Source organism: Cantharellus anzutake, assembly GCF_015039405.1.
Source record: "Cantharellus anzutake strain C23 chromosome Unknown EI90scaffold_100, whole genome shotgun sequence".
NCBI lineage: Eukaryota > Fungi > Basidiomycota > Agaricomycetes > Cantharellales > Hydnaceae > Cantharellus > Cantharellus anzutake.
Window position 1 is genome coordinate 146767 of NW_024067050.1, and position 11965 is coordinate 158731.

The following is an 11965-nucleotide window of genomic DNA, read 5'->3' on the forward strand; positions in this document are numbered from 1 at the left end:
TAGGGTGTCTAGTGTTCTGGTGCATGGCATATCGACATGGTCATCCCATTCTGGGTGGCAGATGTTCCAGTTGCCTGTGAGGATCATGGGAGTCTCCACACCCAGTATGGTTTCTGCCAGTCTTTCTGCTGTATATTCTTTCCATGTGTTTTGGTCTAGTGATTTCTGTTGGAATTTGTACATGTGGTCTCAGGAACCTTAATGAATAAAATATGGACATTCTGGGAATCGAACTGCAGAGCCCTGCATAGGTACCTAGAGTGTGTTACCATTACACTAAATGCCCACATTAGGCGGAGGTGGTTTCTTACAATTTCTGGTTGTAGATTTTACTAATCTAATGGGGGCCTGTGATGGGCCAATCCTTCGTACATCTAATATCATGTAGTCCAGGTTGGATGCCAGGTCGTTCCTCAGGGTGAGTTCTATGTTGGCATCTTGGTGGTAGTATGCCATCACTCTCGGCCTGTCACCTTCAGCGATGGGCTGTTTTGGTAGGATGGTCTGCCACCCCTTGAGGGTGACTGGGATGTGATTGTCATTTAATCTGTGCCACCAGGGCTCTTGTAATAAAAGGATGCCAAATGCGGGTTTGTTCTGCTTGGTGATGTTGTGCATGGCAGCTTGTGTTATGGAAATGGGAATTTCCAATCTTAGACTCTTATGGGTTCTGTATCACATGATTTGTATAGTAATAGAGAAATCCAATCAATCATCAACCAAACAATGTCTTTGTGATAACTTCTATAACAACATCTGTGCTAACATTGGTGCCACCCCAGTCACATCCAGGAATCCAGTGACCTTCTGCGCAGGAACCAAGGCCCCAGAACCTTGCATTGAGGCCCCCAGAGATCACCAGAGGGCGATTCTGCTTCTGCAGCAAGTTCTGGAGGAGTTCTCTAGTGGAACGCTTCCAGATGCATGCGCACCACTGGAGTTGCTGTTGGAATGGAGGCAGTTGTCCCTGGAGTCGATCGGGATGGAACACAAGTACAATCGGGCCACTGGAGCACCCCTCTATCGCCTGGAACGCCCGCGCCACCATCAATTGCGCTTTATTGTCCAAGAAGCGTGAAAATTCACTCAAGCGGCAGCAGCGCTGGGACTTATGCCCTGCGATTTCGAGGTGGACTCATGCGATACTTGCGTGGCATTGTGTGGAGGATCTCAGCTGAGTATCACCCATCTGGCTTGGGACTTTTTGATTGGGAGATTGGCTAAGTTTTGTTTACATTTCAAACACATCAAAGAGGCTGTTGCCTCATATTTGCTCAAAATGGGGCCTCCTAGTGCTATTCTGACATGCTCCCAGCCACTCCCAGCCACTTCCCTCCCAAAAACTCTCATTCCAACTGTTGATGAGTGACACTTGATCTCGGAGCTGGACTATAAGTGGGAAGCTCAGTCTCAGCTAATATGCGTGAAGAACTGAGGGAAAAGGAAATGAATTCAAATGAATGAATATATCCATGGCCTGGCATGGGTTAGTCCGAAATAATATAAAAGAGGTGTTGTGACTAAGTAGTCACGCTACCGTGGGAATGTGGCTGTCCGGGCAAGTTCCTCACTTGGATATGGGAATGTGGCTGTACAAAAACTCATCCGGCCTCCCATAGCACATGGTTCCTCCAACAAGCCATACCAAAGTAAACAAACAACCAAAATGCACTCTGGAGTGCTCAGAAAAATTCAGAAAAATCACAAAGGATGTGTATGAAGATCCAATTGACATGGGGACTCTTGTGGACACATTCCGGGATGTCTAACCCTGCGCACGGGCCAAATTTCATGATTCTCACGCCCACCACTCGGTCAAATCTCAACCATTTGGGACAAATTTGGTATTGGGAGAAAGCTACAAACCCGGGGGATCGAATGGAGAGGTCAGAAAGAGATGCTATGGGTAGGAAGAGATGGATGAGTGTGGTGTGATGGTGGAAATTGGTGGAGGATGGAAATTATTAGCAGATATGGCCTGCTTATCACTCCTGTCTTTCTTTTATTGAACTTCCACAATGGCCGTTGGACTTATGAGCTGTACTTAACGGTCCACATGGTGTCTGTAACAATCTTTCGTTTTATATTTTCTTTTCATTTGTTTTTCCACATTATTGCCATTCCATGTGTTTAAAAGCTCTGTACACATAGGTGTCAGGGCACACACCCTGACTAGCCCGGACCCAGACCCACATCCGGACCTGCTACACTTCCCATGTGCACTTCCTGCACCGCATGCTCCACGTGCCGCATGATCCGGCCCCGGATCCTGCCCTCATGTGACTTCCGGGTATCCCCGGAAGTTTTCACCATATTGGGGCCACTGTGGGAAAGTGAGAAGTTAACCTTTCTTACCCACAAGTGTAGCCTACTCTCTATTTATCTATACACTTTCTTACCCACAGTAGGTTGTGCCTTAGGATAGGCTGTTTACACATAGGGCTGTGGGCCATAGAGAGAGGGGCCATGGGGACCCAGGATGAAAGGTTTGCTTACTATTTTGGGGACGGTACGTTCCGTTCCCCCGTTTGCCTCAGGCCTCAGGTAGTCCGTCTAAATATAAGCTTTAATGTGCTGTATATTCAATGGGGTAGAGGTAAAAGGCTACTGGGCCTTTACAACTACTCCAAGGTATATATATGTAATTTACATATCTCTGTCAGAGACCGGATTCGAGACGAGGGGAGGGCTTCGGCCTCAGCGACTTCTGCCAAGAGCGCTGTGCCTAGTGACACATCCGTGCCCTCACTTACTGACTGGCAATCAGAACCTAAGGGGGTAACTCTAGTTGATTTTATTACTGGAGTGTAACCTATGTACAAGCGGGATATATATATATGGTTACAGTGAAGATGGGTCCGCAATTGGCGGAGCTGAACGGAGTGGAGCTAACGGGGATAAACATTAGCTGACTGAATATTACCGACGAGTCGGTCGCGGGGTTAGCGGAATGGCAGGCGATAACCCAGAAATGGAAAGGAGGGATAATGTCACGGCCATGCATTCCGGCCCATTAGCTGCCCGTCCCGATGCCGCCCGAGCCTGTTACCGCTATGCGAGCATGAGCGTGAGCCCCAACCTCAGCCCTATTCTCCATGAGGACTCCCTGCTCACTCCCCCGCTTGCCCCTAGGCTCCCCTGCACCTGGCCGACTCCCCAACAGCCACACCAACCTTCCCACCCTGAGTCCGCCTCCGGCACCGTGCCCAGTGCGACTCCCCTACCCTGCCCACTTGGCCCCTACAGGGCCACTATCATCCCCGCACCCGACTCCGGCCCAACTCCGAGTCCAGCGCCGCTACGATACCATCGCCGCTATTGCGGCCCTACGCTCCTTTGTTTATTTATCTGTTATTGTTTGTTTTGACCCTCGGTCATTGCCGGCCGCTGTGCGGCCAACCCCGCTCCTTATTCATGTTTGCTTCCGGACCCTTCGGCCTTCGGCCCGGGTCCGCTTCCATTCATTCCTTCCTCCTATATATATCCTGTATACTATACTATAGTACTTTAGCTCTAATATCAATGTGACCACGACCCCTAAGTCCTGACCCCAACAAGGCAACCCCAGTGAGTCCGAAATGAGGGCCAAGAGACAACTAGGGGGCACAGCGCTCCTTTAGAGTCGCTGAGGCCAAATGCCCTACCCCCAGGCCTTGTTTGCGGCATCACGGCCATCGCAGCCTATAGCGGCCTGCATAGGCGACCTTCGGTGCCGACCCCGGATCAGTGTCTAACAGATAAGCCCGAAGGTGGGCTCTGCAGGGCAGGCAATTGTATTGCCCAGCGGAGGCAGGGGTGCACTAGCGGACGTCGGAGCTGTCCGGAAGTCTTCAGGGCTCCATACTTAGGGAGGCGTAGGTAATAAATTGGAATGAGGGGGTGGTGACCATCGAGGGGTACCGGGGAATATGGGAACTCCGAGGTTAGTGAAGGAGGAACAGAGTTAGACCAGAGGGAACGGAGGGGCCGGAAGTCGATGGCCGGGGATGGATATGACAATCTTGGCACAAATAAATAAAGAAAGAACAGCATCACTATAATGGGAATTATAGCGATGCAAATATATAAATATCACTATAATCGGAATTATAGTGAAGTAAGGTTAATCCCTTACACAGGAGTTGTCCCCTGACAGTAGGAATGGAAAAGCGACCTCCCTTTTGACTACAAAGAGACTGTAGCACTGAGAGATCCAAGTAAGAGAAAGAAATTCTAAGCTTGACTCCTTGAGGATTATAAGGAATCCCTGATGATTGTCCAAGATGGACCAGGGGTACATAATTCTTAACGAGTTTTTGTGATTATTTTTGTTTTGTTAGCACCTGGACCAAACCTAGGACGAGCTTAAGACATCTGTCAGAGACTGGATCGAGACAAAGGATTGTCTCCATGGCAGAGGGCTTCAGCCTCAGCAACTCAAGCCAGGAGCACTGTGCCAAGTTACACGTCCATGCCCTAATTTACTTACTGGCAATGAGAACTAAGGGGATCAACTCTAGTCGATTTTATTACTGAGGTGTAACCTATGTACAAGTTGAGTATATATAGTTACAGTGGGGGCAGGCCCATAAATGGCAGGGCTGAGCGGAGCAGAGCTAACGGAGTTAAACATTAGCCAATTGAATATTACCGACAAGTTGGGTTATGGGGTTAGCAGAATGGTACACGATAACCCAGAAATGGAAAGGAGGGATAGGCCCGAAGGTGGGCTTGCAGGGCAAGTGAGTGAATTGCCCAGCGGAGGTGGGAGTGCGCTAGTGGATGTCAGAGCTGTCCAGAAGCCTTTGGGGCTCCATACTTAGGGAGGCGTAGGTAATATATTGAAAAGAGGGGGTGGTGACCATCGAGGGAAGCGGAGGTGATTGCAGAATACGGGAGCTCCAAGGTTAGTGAAGAAGGAGCGGAGGTAGTCTGGAGGGACTGGAGGGAGTGAAGGACGATGGCCGTGGATGGATATGACAACATCCCAGACTCCCTCCCCATGAATTTGCTAGCATTTGGGGGGTTAGATCTCTAGCCCACTTGCACCACCACACTGAGTTTCATGCACACCTGAACAAGGTGTCAAAGGTGGGGGGCTCACCGCTTAGGTGTAAGGTGTTGGTGTAGGTGCCAACCCTGGTTAGCCTAGTTCCTCAGGCTGCCAACAAAAGTAACTTGTATGAAGTTATTATTTGCAACAGTATGGGAGGAAAGGCTCAGTTGCTCTTTCCACTTTCCCACACTATTGTATGTACTTTGTATATACATGTTTATTACAAGACAATTATACAATTATGTAATGGGAAATAAGGGGTGGGGTTACCACTCCTTACATTAGGCTTGATATGGATGATGGTGCCTCCTGTTAGAACTGGGCAAGGGCGGACGATTCCGGAGGGGAACCTGTCAGGATACCGAGCTGCTTGGAGCTAAGGTCAAGGGATCCAGTGGAAGTGGAGGTAAGACTAGGAAGGTCTGGGTCGGTCTCAATAGGAGAACTGCGAGGTGTGCTAGACAACACAGGCTCCAGCTGAGCAGTGAGGGGAAATGAGTTGTATCCCAGCCACTATGTTACTATGTACAACATACCTGAGCAGCGAGGGGAAATGAGAGAAGAAAGCTGGTCTTCCTGCTCGCTACTCAGGGTGTAATATACTGTAGCCCACACACACAGCTAATCTACGAGGCACTGTACATACCAACAATCAGTGATCCAGGTTTGTCTGGCTGTGTTGGATCATGGATCATGGAACATGGATCTTGGAGTGGGATCAGATCATAAGGCTGTACAGGGATCATGGATCATGGAATCTGGGTGATCATAGATCATGGAATCAGATCATGATGGTAAGTAGGCTGGAAGTGGCCGGAAGTGGGTGTTGTCACGACCGACAAATCCCGGGGCTCCGTCAGCGGCGAACCAATGCCGATAGGCGAATCCGCCGACCCCAAACCCATCCTAACCAGCCCCCAACCCCATGTCTGGCCTCCTGCCTTACTGCATGAGACTTGGCCAGTAATCAGAACCTAGACCCTGCCGGTATTCCGACCTTACCTCCAGTTCCTGAGCCCTTGGCACTCCCGGCATTCAGTCATGCCTGCCTTGTCTCCATCCGAACCATACTCATCACTTCCCACTATGTGGTCACAGCCATGCCCCGCTTCCGTGCATTCCGCACCCTCTGCCCACTCCGCACCCTCTGCCCACTCCACACCCTCTGCCCATCTCTGCATCTTCTGGCCACTTCTGGTTGCCCTTGACACCTCTGGTCAGGTCAACACCTCTGTACCTCTGTTGGCCTTCATGCTGTCCTTGTGTGACAGTGCTGGCAGATCAACCTCTGTTCATGGACTTGTGTCGGCACCGCACCGACCCCGCTTATTTGCGGACTTGTATCGGTGCCACGCGCTGACCTCCACTTTTCCTCTGGCCATTTGTCACTTGGCAGCTTATCATTCATTCTTTGCCGAGTGCCATTTATTGTTTGCTTCCCTGCCAATATTGGCATTTGATCCCCTCTTTATTGGCACTAGGTTATTGATCTCATTCAGTTATAACCCTTGCCACTTATTGTTTATTGATCTGTTCCTCGTTTCCAGTTCCCAGGCTCTTGTCCTTATTTAGTTTGACAATCCCTGCTTATCTCCGCGCCGGACCACGCCGGACTGACTGGCCTTTCTATATTCCCTCTTGCCTATTTATATACCTTGTAAATACTTTTGGGGACCTCAGTCTGAAATCAACTAGAGTACCCCCCCTGTCTGGTCTGAGTCTCTCCTTCTGCAAAGGGGGCTTCCCCCCTCTGAGTCCATGCTCGCGGAGTCTGCGCTCCTCCTATAGGTCCGCTCCACCCGCAAGTCTTGTTTGAAGTCTGCTGTGAGTGTCAATCCGTAAATATGGGATCTCCCCCAAACGTCAAGCTCAGGGCACAGCGCTCCACCTGAGTCGCTGAGGCCGTGATCCCATTCCGCTAACTCTGAACAGCGCTTCCGGACGCGCCACATAATTCTGCCCACATATCCGCGCGCGCGCTCCAACAGACCTCTGCATCACCTCCGACCCCAACTCAGACAGAAACCCATTCTGTCTTCAGTCCGTCTTTTGACAGTCTGCCCGACTCTGACAGTATTCCGACTCCAACAATAATCCTGCCTCTGACAGGTGTACTCTGACAGAACCGGAGACTTAGCAAGGAGGGACCTTGGCCTCAGCGACTCAAGCAGAGCGCTGTGCCATTGCTGTTTGTCCATTTGGTCCTTAATTTCACAGTAGGCGAGCAGGAAGTCTCTAGGGGGCATTTCAGGTCGATTTTAGACTAAGGGCTAAAACGAGTATGTACAAGTGCCGATATATATAATGGAGGGGGTGAAAGCACAAGGGATCCAAATCGGAACGAAGGCATTGTAAGCATGCTAGGGATGCAACCCAGCAGCAAACAAGAAAAGAAAAAGGGGGCAAAGAAAATCTTACTACCGGTAAGGCTGCACACGGTCCCGGTGCAAGTGCACGATACTAATAAACTCTTTTAAAACTCAGAACTCACCCTGGTCCTTCTTGGACAGTCGTCAGGGAGTCAGACTAAGCTCTTTAAACGTATGGAAGGGTCGCTCAACACCACAGTCTTTGTAGCACAGATGAGGGGTCCAACAACGTAAGTACAAGATAAACTGGGCATATTTAAAGAAAAAAGGGAAACCAGAACAAAAAATAAGAGAAAATAGCCGATGGATGGTGTCAATGGAAACAGGAAGAATGTTGAGAACTCGGCTAAGAAACAATAAGGCAAAAAAGTGTCCACAAGGTAGCAATAAAATCAATAATTGAGGCCCATAAGGTCAATATCAGCCATCAATCTCGCTTCTCCACCACATATCCGTCATCCTAACTCCCGTCCCGTCCTTCCATCCTCTTCTCCTGATCCGTCGCTGTCCTTCAAGCTCAAAATCGTGTGAATTGGTGGAAAATTGGTGGAGATATGGGGGAAATGGTGGATATCCGTGAATTTTGGGGAAGTGGCAATATGAGTCTTGAGAAAAAAGCATGGAAAAAATTGGAAAAAATGTGGAAATGTGCCGTGGGCATTGCGAATGTGTCGGAGGCTTGAGGGTGCTCGTTGGAGCCTCGAAAAACGTGGTTCTGGCCTTGTTTGTGTGGTACTTGCTGTGCCCTCCTACAGTGTCCAAACGGGGACAAAGGGATGACAGAAGCGGAGCGGTACCGAAGGTCATAAGGCAGAACCTGTGGTACGTCCGAAAGGAGGTAAGGAGGGCGAGGCCCAGAGGGGCAGGAGGATGAGGGGAAGTGGGGATGATGACTAACTGGCTAGAATGGGAAGAAGCAACAGTCCAAATAGGGATGAGGGGAAAATGCGAGAGATACATTACAAGCAGCAAAAGTGCCAAAGGTGATCCGTGGAGCTCAGAGGTTATGGAGGTTATGGAGGTGGGGTTGAAAGTCTGAGGAATATTGGCAATGGTGTTTACGTAGTATGAGGTCACCAATACAATGGACTAAGACCAAGGTGGAGTCAAAGTCGGAGGTAGGAACTATGATGGAGGCTTGGAGCAAAGGTATGATCGGTGTCCGAGTATGAAGTATGGGACAGCAGTGGAAGGTCGTAACTTGGTGGGGGATCGATGGAAGAGGGCCAGAGGGAAGAGAGAGGATGGACAATGGACGAAAAGTGTGGAGGAGAGGAAAGGTGTCAGGTCCAAAGGTGGGTATCAGAGTGGATGGGAGAAGAGTAGGAGGGTGACAGAAGGATGAAGGTGTTGTGGGGAGGAAGCAGATGAGTGGGAGGAGGGGTAGTAGGAGGATGGTGAGAGGGGTGGTGTTCGGTCCAAGGTGGGTATCGGAGCAGACAGAGATAGGAGAGGAGAGGGAAGGAGGTGTGGAGGTGGCATGGGAGGTGAGAGGAGGTGTGGTGCCAGGACCGAAGGTGAATATCGGAACGGACAGTGGTAGGGTAGGACTCTGGAGGTGGTGAAGGAGGAGGTCCGGGAGTTGGGTCAGGGTCGGGTATGCATGGATACAACACCTCCTATGGTGCCTGGGATGTTGGACCTTCGTTCACAGTGAGGTGTGTACTTCCATTAATCTTTAACACTGGTTGAACTTTGAGGGGAGTACTATGCAGTGTTGGATGGATGAGCCTAATTGGAGGGATGACCATTGGTGTATGTGATTCCGGAACGGCTTGCTCCATGAAGACGTTGTTTTCTGGGTCATCAGGGAGTTGCAGCCCACGTCCTTGCTGGGAACCTGAGCATACACCCAATGGGAACGTTTTCAGGTTTATTGCCTCTAACTTTACTGATGATGAAGACCTGCCTGGTTCAGGTGAGTTGCAAGGTGGTGGCTCAGGTACAATGCCATCATCCTGTGGACCTTTCACCTCGTTCTCTGGTACCACAGCTTCTTTCATTTGGTTGTGGCCCCCAGGTGTCACATGGGGAGGTTTTGTCTTCATGAGGGTGCGTGCATGAGTGGCTTTGGACTTCTTGTGTCGCTTGGAAGATGGGGATGATATTTGATTATCACCAACTGAATCTCCTTCCATCCCCACAGTTGGGGGGTTTGGCATGCTTTCCTTACGTTTTTGGGTTCATGTGGGGATGACTGCTGTCTTCACAATTGCCTTCCCTGTCTCGTGTTCAGGCAATACGTATTTCGTAATATTCCCTTTCACATCTGGTGCTGTCAGGGCACACCCACCTGACCCCGTGCCCCCGCACCACCCTACTCCACTTCCCCCGCTATGACTCCCCATTTTCCCTTTCCCCTTTTCTTCTTTCTCTCTATTTCTATTCCACAGTCAACTTCCCTTTCTCTATGTATCATTACACACCTAACCCCACTCCCCCGATCGCTGCACCTGCCATGCGCATTCCCACCTACAGAGTGGCACACCTCTGGGATCTCCCACAGAGATACCCAGGGAGGTGCAGCTGTGTGCGGAGATGACATGGCTCCCCCCACATGACCCCAACTGCATGTATATAATAGCGCCTGGGGTGGGAACAGAAGAAGCAGCCTTTTTCTCAACTTCCCACTTCAGACTAAGTGGTTGGGGATGCTCACCCTGCAACGGGACTGCTGCTACACATAGCCGACACCTGTCCCATCGAGTCCCTTACACCGGGACCTCACCACTTTCAGAGCTGTCCCTGACACCTGGGATCTCTTATGGAGATACCCAGGCGGATACGGCTGCATGCTGTCAGGGGACAGACCCTGGGTCCCCATGACCCCTCTCTATGGCCCACAGTCTAACCTGTGAACAGCCCTGTCCAGGGCACAACTCTACTGTGGGTAAGGAAGTGCATAGATAAAGGCAATGTAGAATACACTTGCCTACTGTGGGTAAGGAAGTGAGAAGAAGGTTAACTTCTCACTTTCCCACAGTGGCCCCAATAAGGCAAAAACTTCCGGGGATACCTGGAAGTCACATGAAGGATGGGAACCGGGCCTGGAGCATGCGGCGCACAGAGTGTGCAGGGCAGAAGTGCACATGTGGGTCTGGATGTGGGTCTGGGTGCGGGCTAGTCAGGGTGTGTGCCCTGACACATGCATAGATGACATGGCACCCCCCACATGACCTTCAACCACATGTACATAAACACAGCCTAAGTGGGAACTGAGAAGTAACCTTCTTCTCACACTTCCCACTTTAGTCTAAGTGGCCAGGGACACCCTTTGTGCCGGGCCCATTAGTATGCACACCCATGCTACACCCTATCAGGCCCTCAGTGCTGGGTGACACATCCAGGTGCTCTTGACCCTGGATCGCTCCCTGACAGGTGCATAGTGTAGCACCTCACGCTTCAGGTACTCATCTGGTAAGCCCAAACCGGTGAGTTGTGTTTTTTTGAAGTTTCATTGACATTTTCCTTACCATCTGTTATTTGTTCCACCCTCAACATCTGCTCCAGATCCTGGTGAGTGAGCTGCATTATACACTGTGCAGACTCGCATGGTAGTGACTTGTTCAAGCATGGGACACCATGATGCCAACCAACAAAATGGAGATGATGCTCAAGCATGAATGAAAGTATGTTGGCAACTCTCCAGTTGTGCCCAAGCTCAGTTATCCCTGTTGCCTCCACTACAAGTAGATGTCAGATGAGCAATCAGACAGCATGTGTCAGGGACAGCTCCGAAAGCGGTGAGGTCCTGGCATGAGGGACTCGATGGGACAGGTGTTGGCTATGCATAGTGGCAGTCCCGTTGCAGGGTGAGCATCCCTGACCACTTATTCTGAAGTGGGAAGTTGAATTATCATTAAAGGGGAAAAGCTACAGTACTTACCTGAAGTGGGAAGTTGAGAAGAAGGCTGCTTCTTCTGTTCCCACCCCAAGCACTATTATATACATGCGGTTAGGGTCACGTGGGGGAAGCCATGTCATCTCCACACACAGCTGCACCTCCCTGGGTGTCTCCATGGGAGATCCCAGAGGTGGCCACTCAACAGGTGGGAGTGCGCACAGCATGTGTGGCAATCAGGGGAGTGGGGTCAGGTATGTAGTGGTACATGGAGAAAAGGGAAATCGACTGTAGAATAGAAATAGAGAGAAAAGGGGAAAAGGGGAAAGGAGGGACAGGGAGTGATAGTGGGGGGAGTGGAGTAGAGCAGTACGGTGTGGGGTGCGGTGCAGGGTCAGGCAGGTGTGCCCTGACAGCATGGCAAAAGGACATACAAATGATTGCTTTAAGCTGCCCAGCACACTCAGTGCAGTGTTGGGGATGCAAGCCGTAGGTCTCATCTGCAAAGGTGAGACCTTCCTTCCTTTTTAATGTGGGTGTGTGGTAATCCACATCGTTCGCATCACCCTCAACCTCTGATTTGATGGCTGTGTTTCTGTCAGGGACAGCTCCGAAAGCGGCGAGGTCCTGGTGCAAGGGACTCGATGGGACAGGTGTCAGCTATGTGTAGCGGTGGTCCCGTCATGGGGTGAGCATCCCCGACCACTTAGTCTAAAGTGG

The 11965-nt window shown here is 50.5% G+C and overlaps 2 protein-coding genes across 2 annotated transcripts; both read right to left on the reverse strand.

Moving 5' to 3' along the window:
* Nucleotides 1–5347: 5347 nt before the first annotated feature.
* EI90DRAFT_3133281 (uncharacterized protein) lies at nucleotides 5348–5730 on the reverse strand (the record flags this gene model as incomplete). Its single annotated transcript, XM_039064563.1, has 3 exons — nucleotides 5348–5512; nucleotides 5572–5618; nucleotides 5682–5730. The coding sequence occupies 3 exons, from the start codon at nucleotides 5728–5730 to the stop codon at nucleotides 5348–5350; spliced, it is 261 nt and encodes an 86-aa protein (XP_038909673.1).
* A 3293-nt stretch (nucleotides 5731–9023) lies between these two features.
* EI90DRAFT_3133282 (uncharacterized protein) lies at nucleotides 9024–9566 on the reverse strand (the record flags this gene model as incomplete). The annotated part of the gene is made up of 1 exon (XM_039064564.1): nucleotides 9024–9566. The coding sequence occupies one exon, from the start codon at nucleotides 9564–9566 to the stop codon at nucleotides 9024–9026; it is 543 nt and encodes a 180-aa protein (XP_038909674.1).
* Between the last annotated feature and the right edge of the window lie 2399 nt (nucleotides 9567–11965).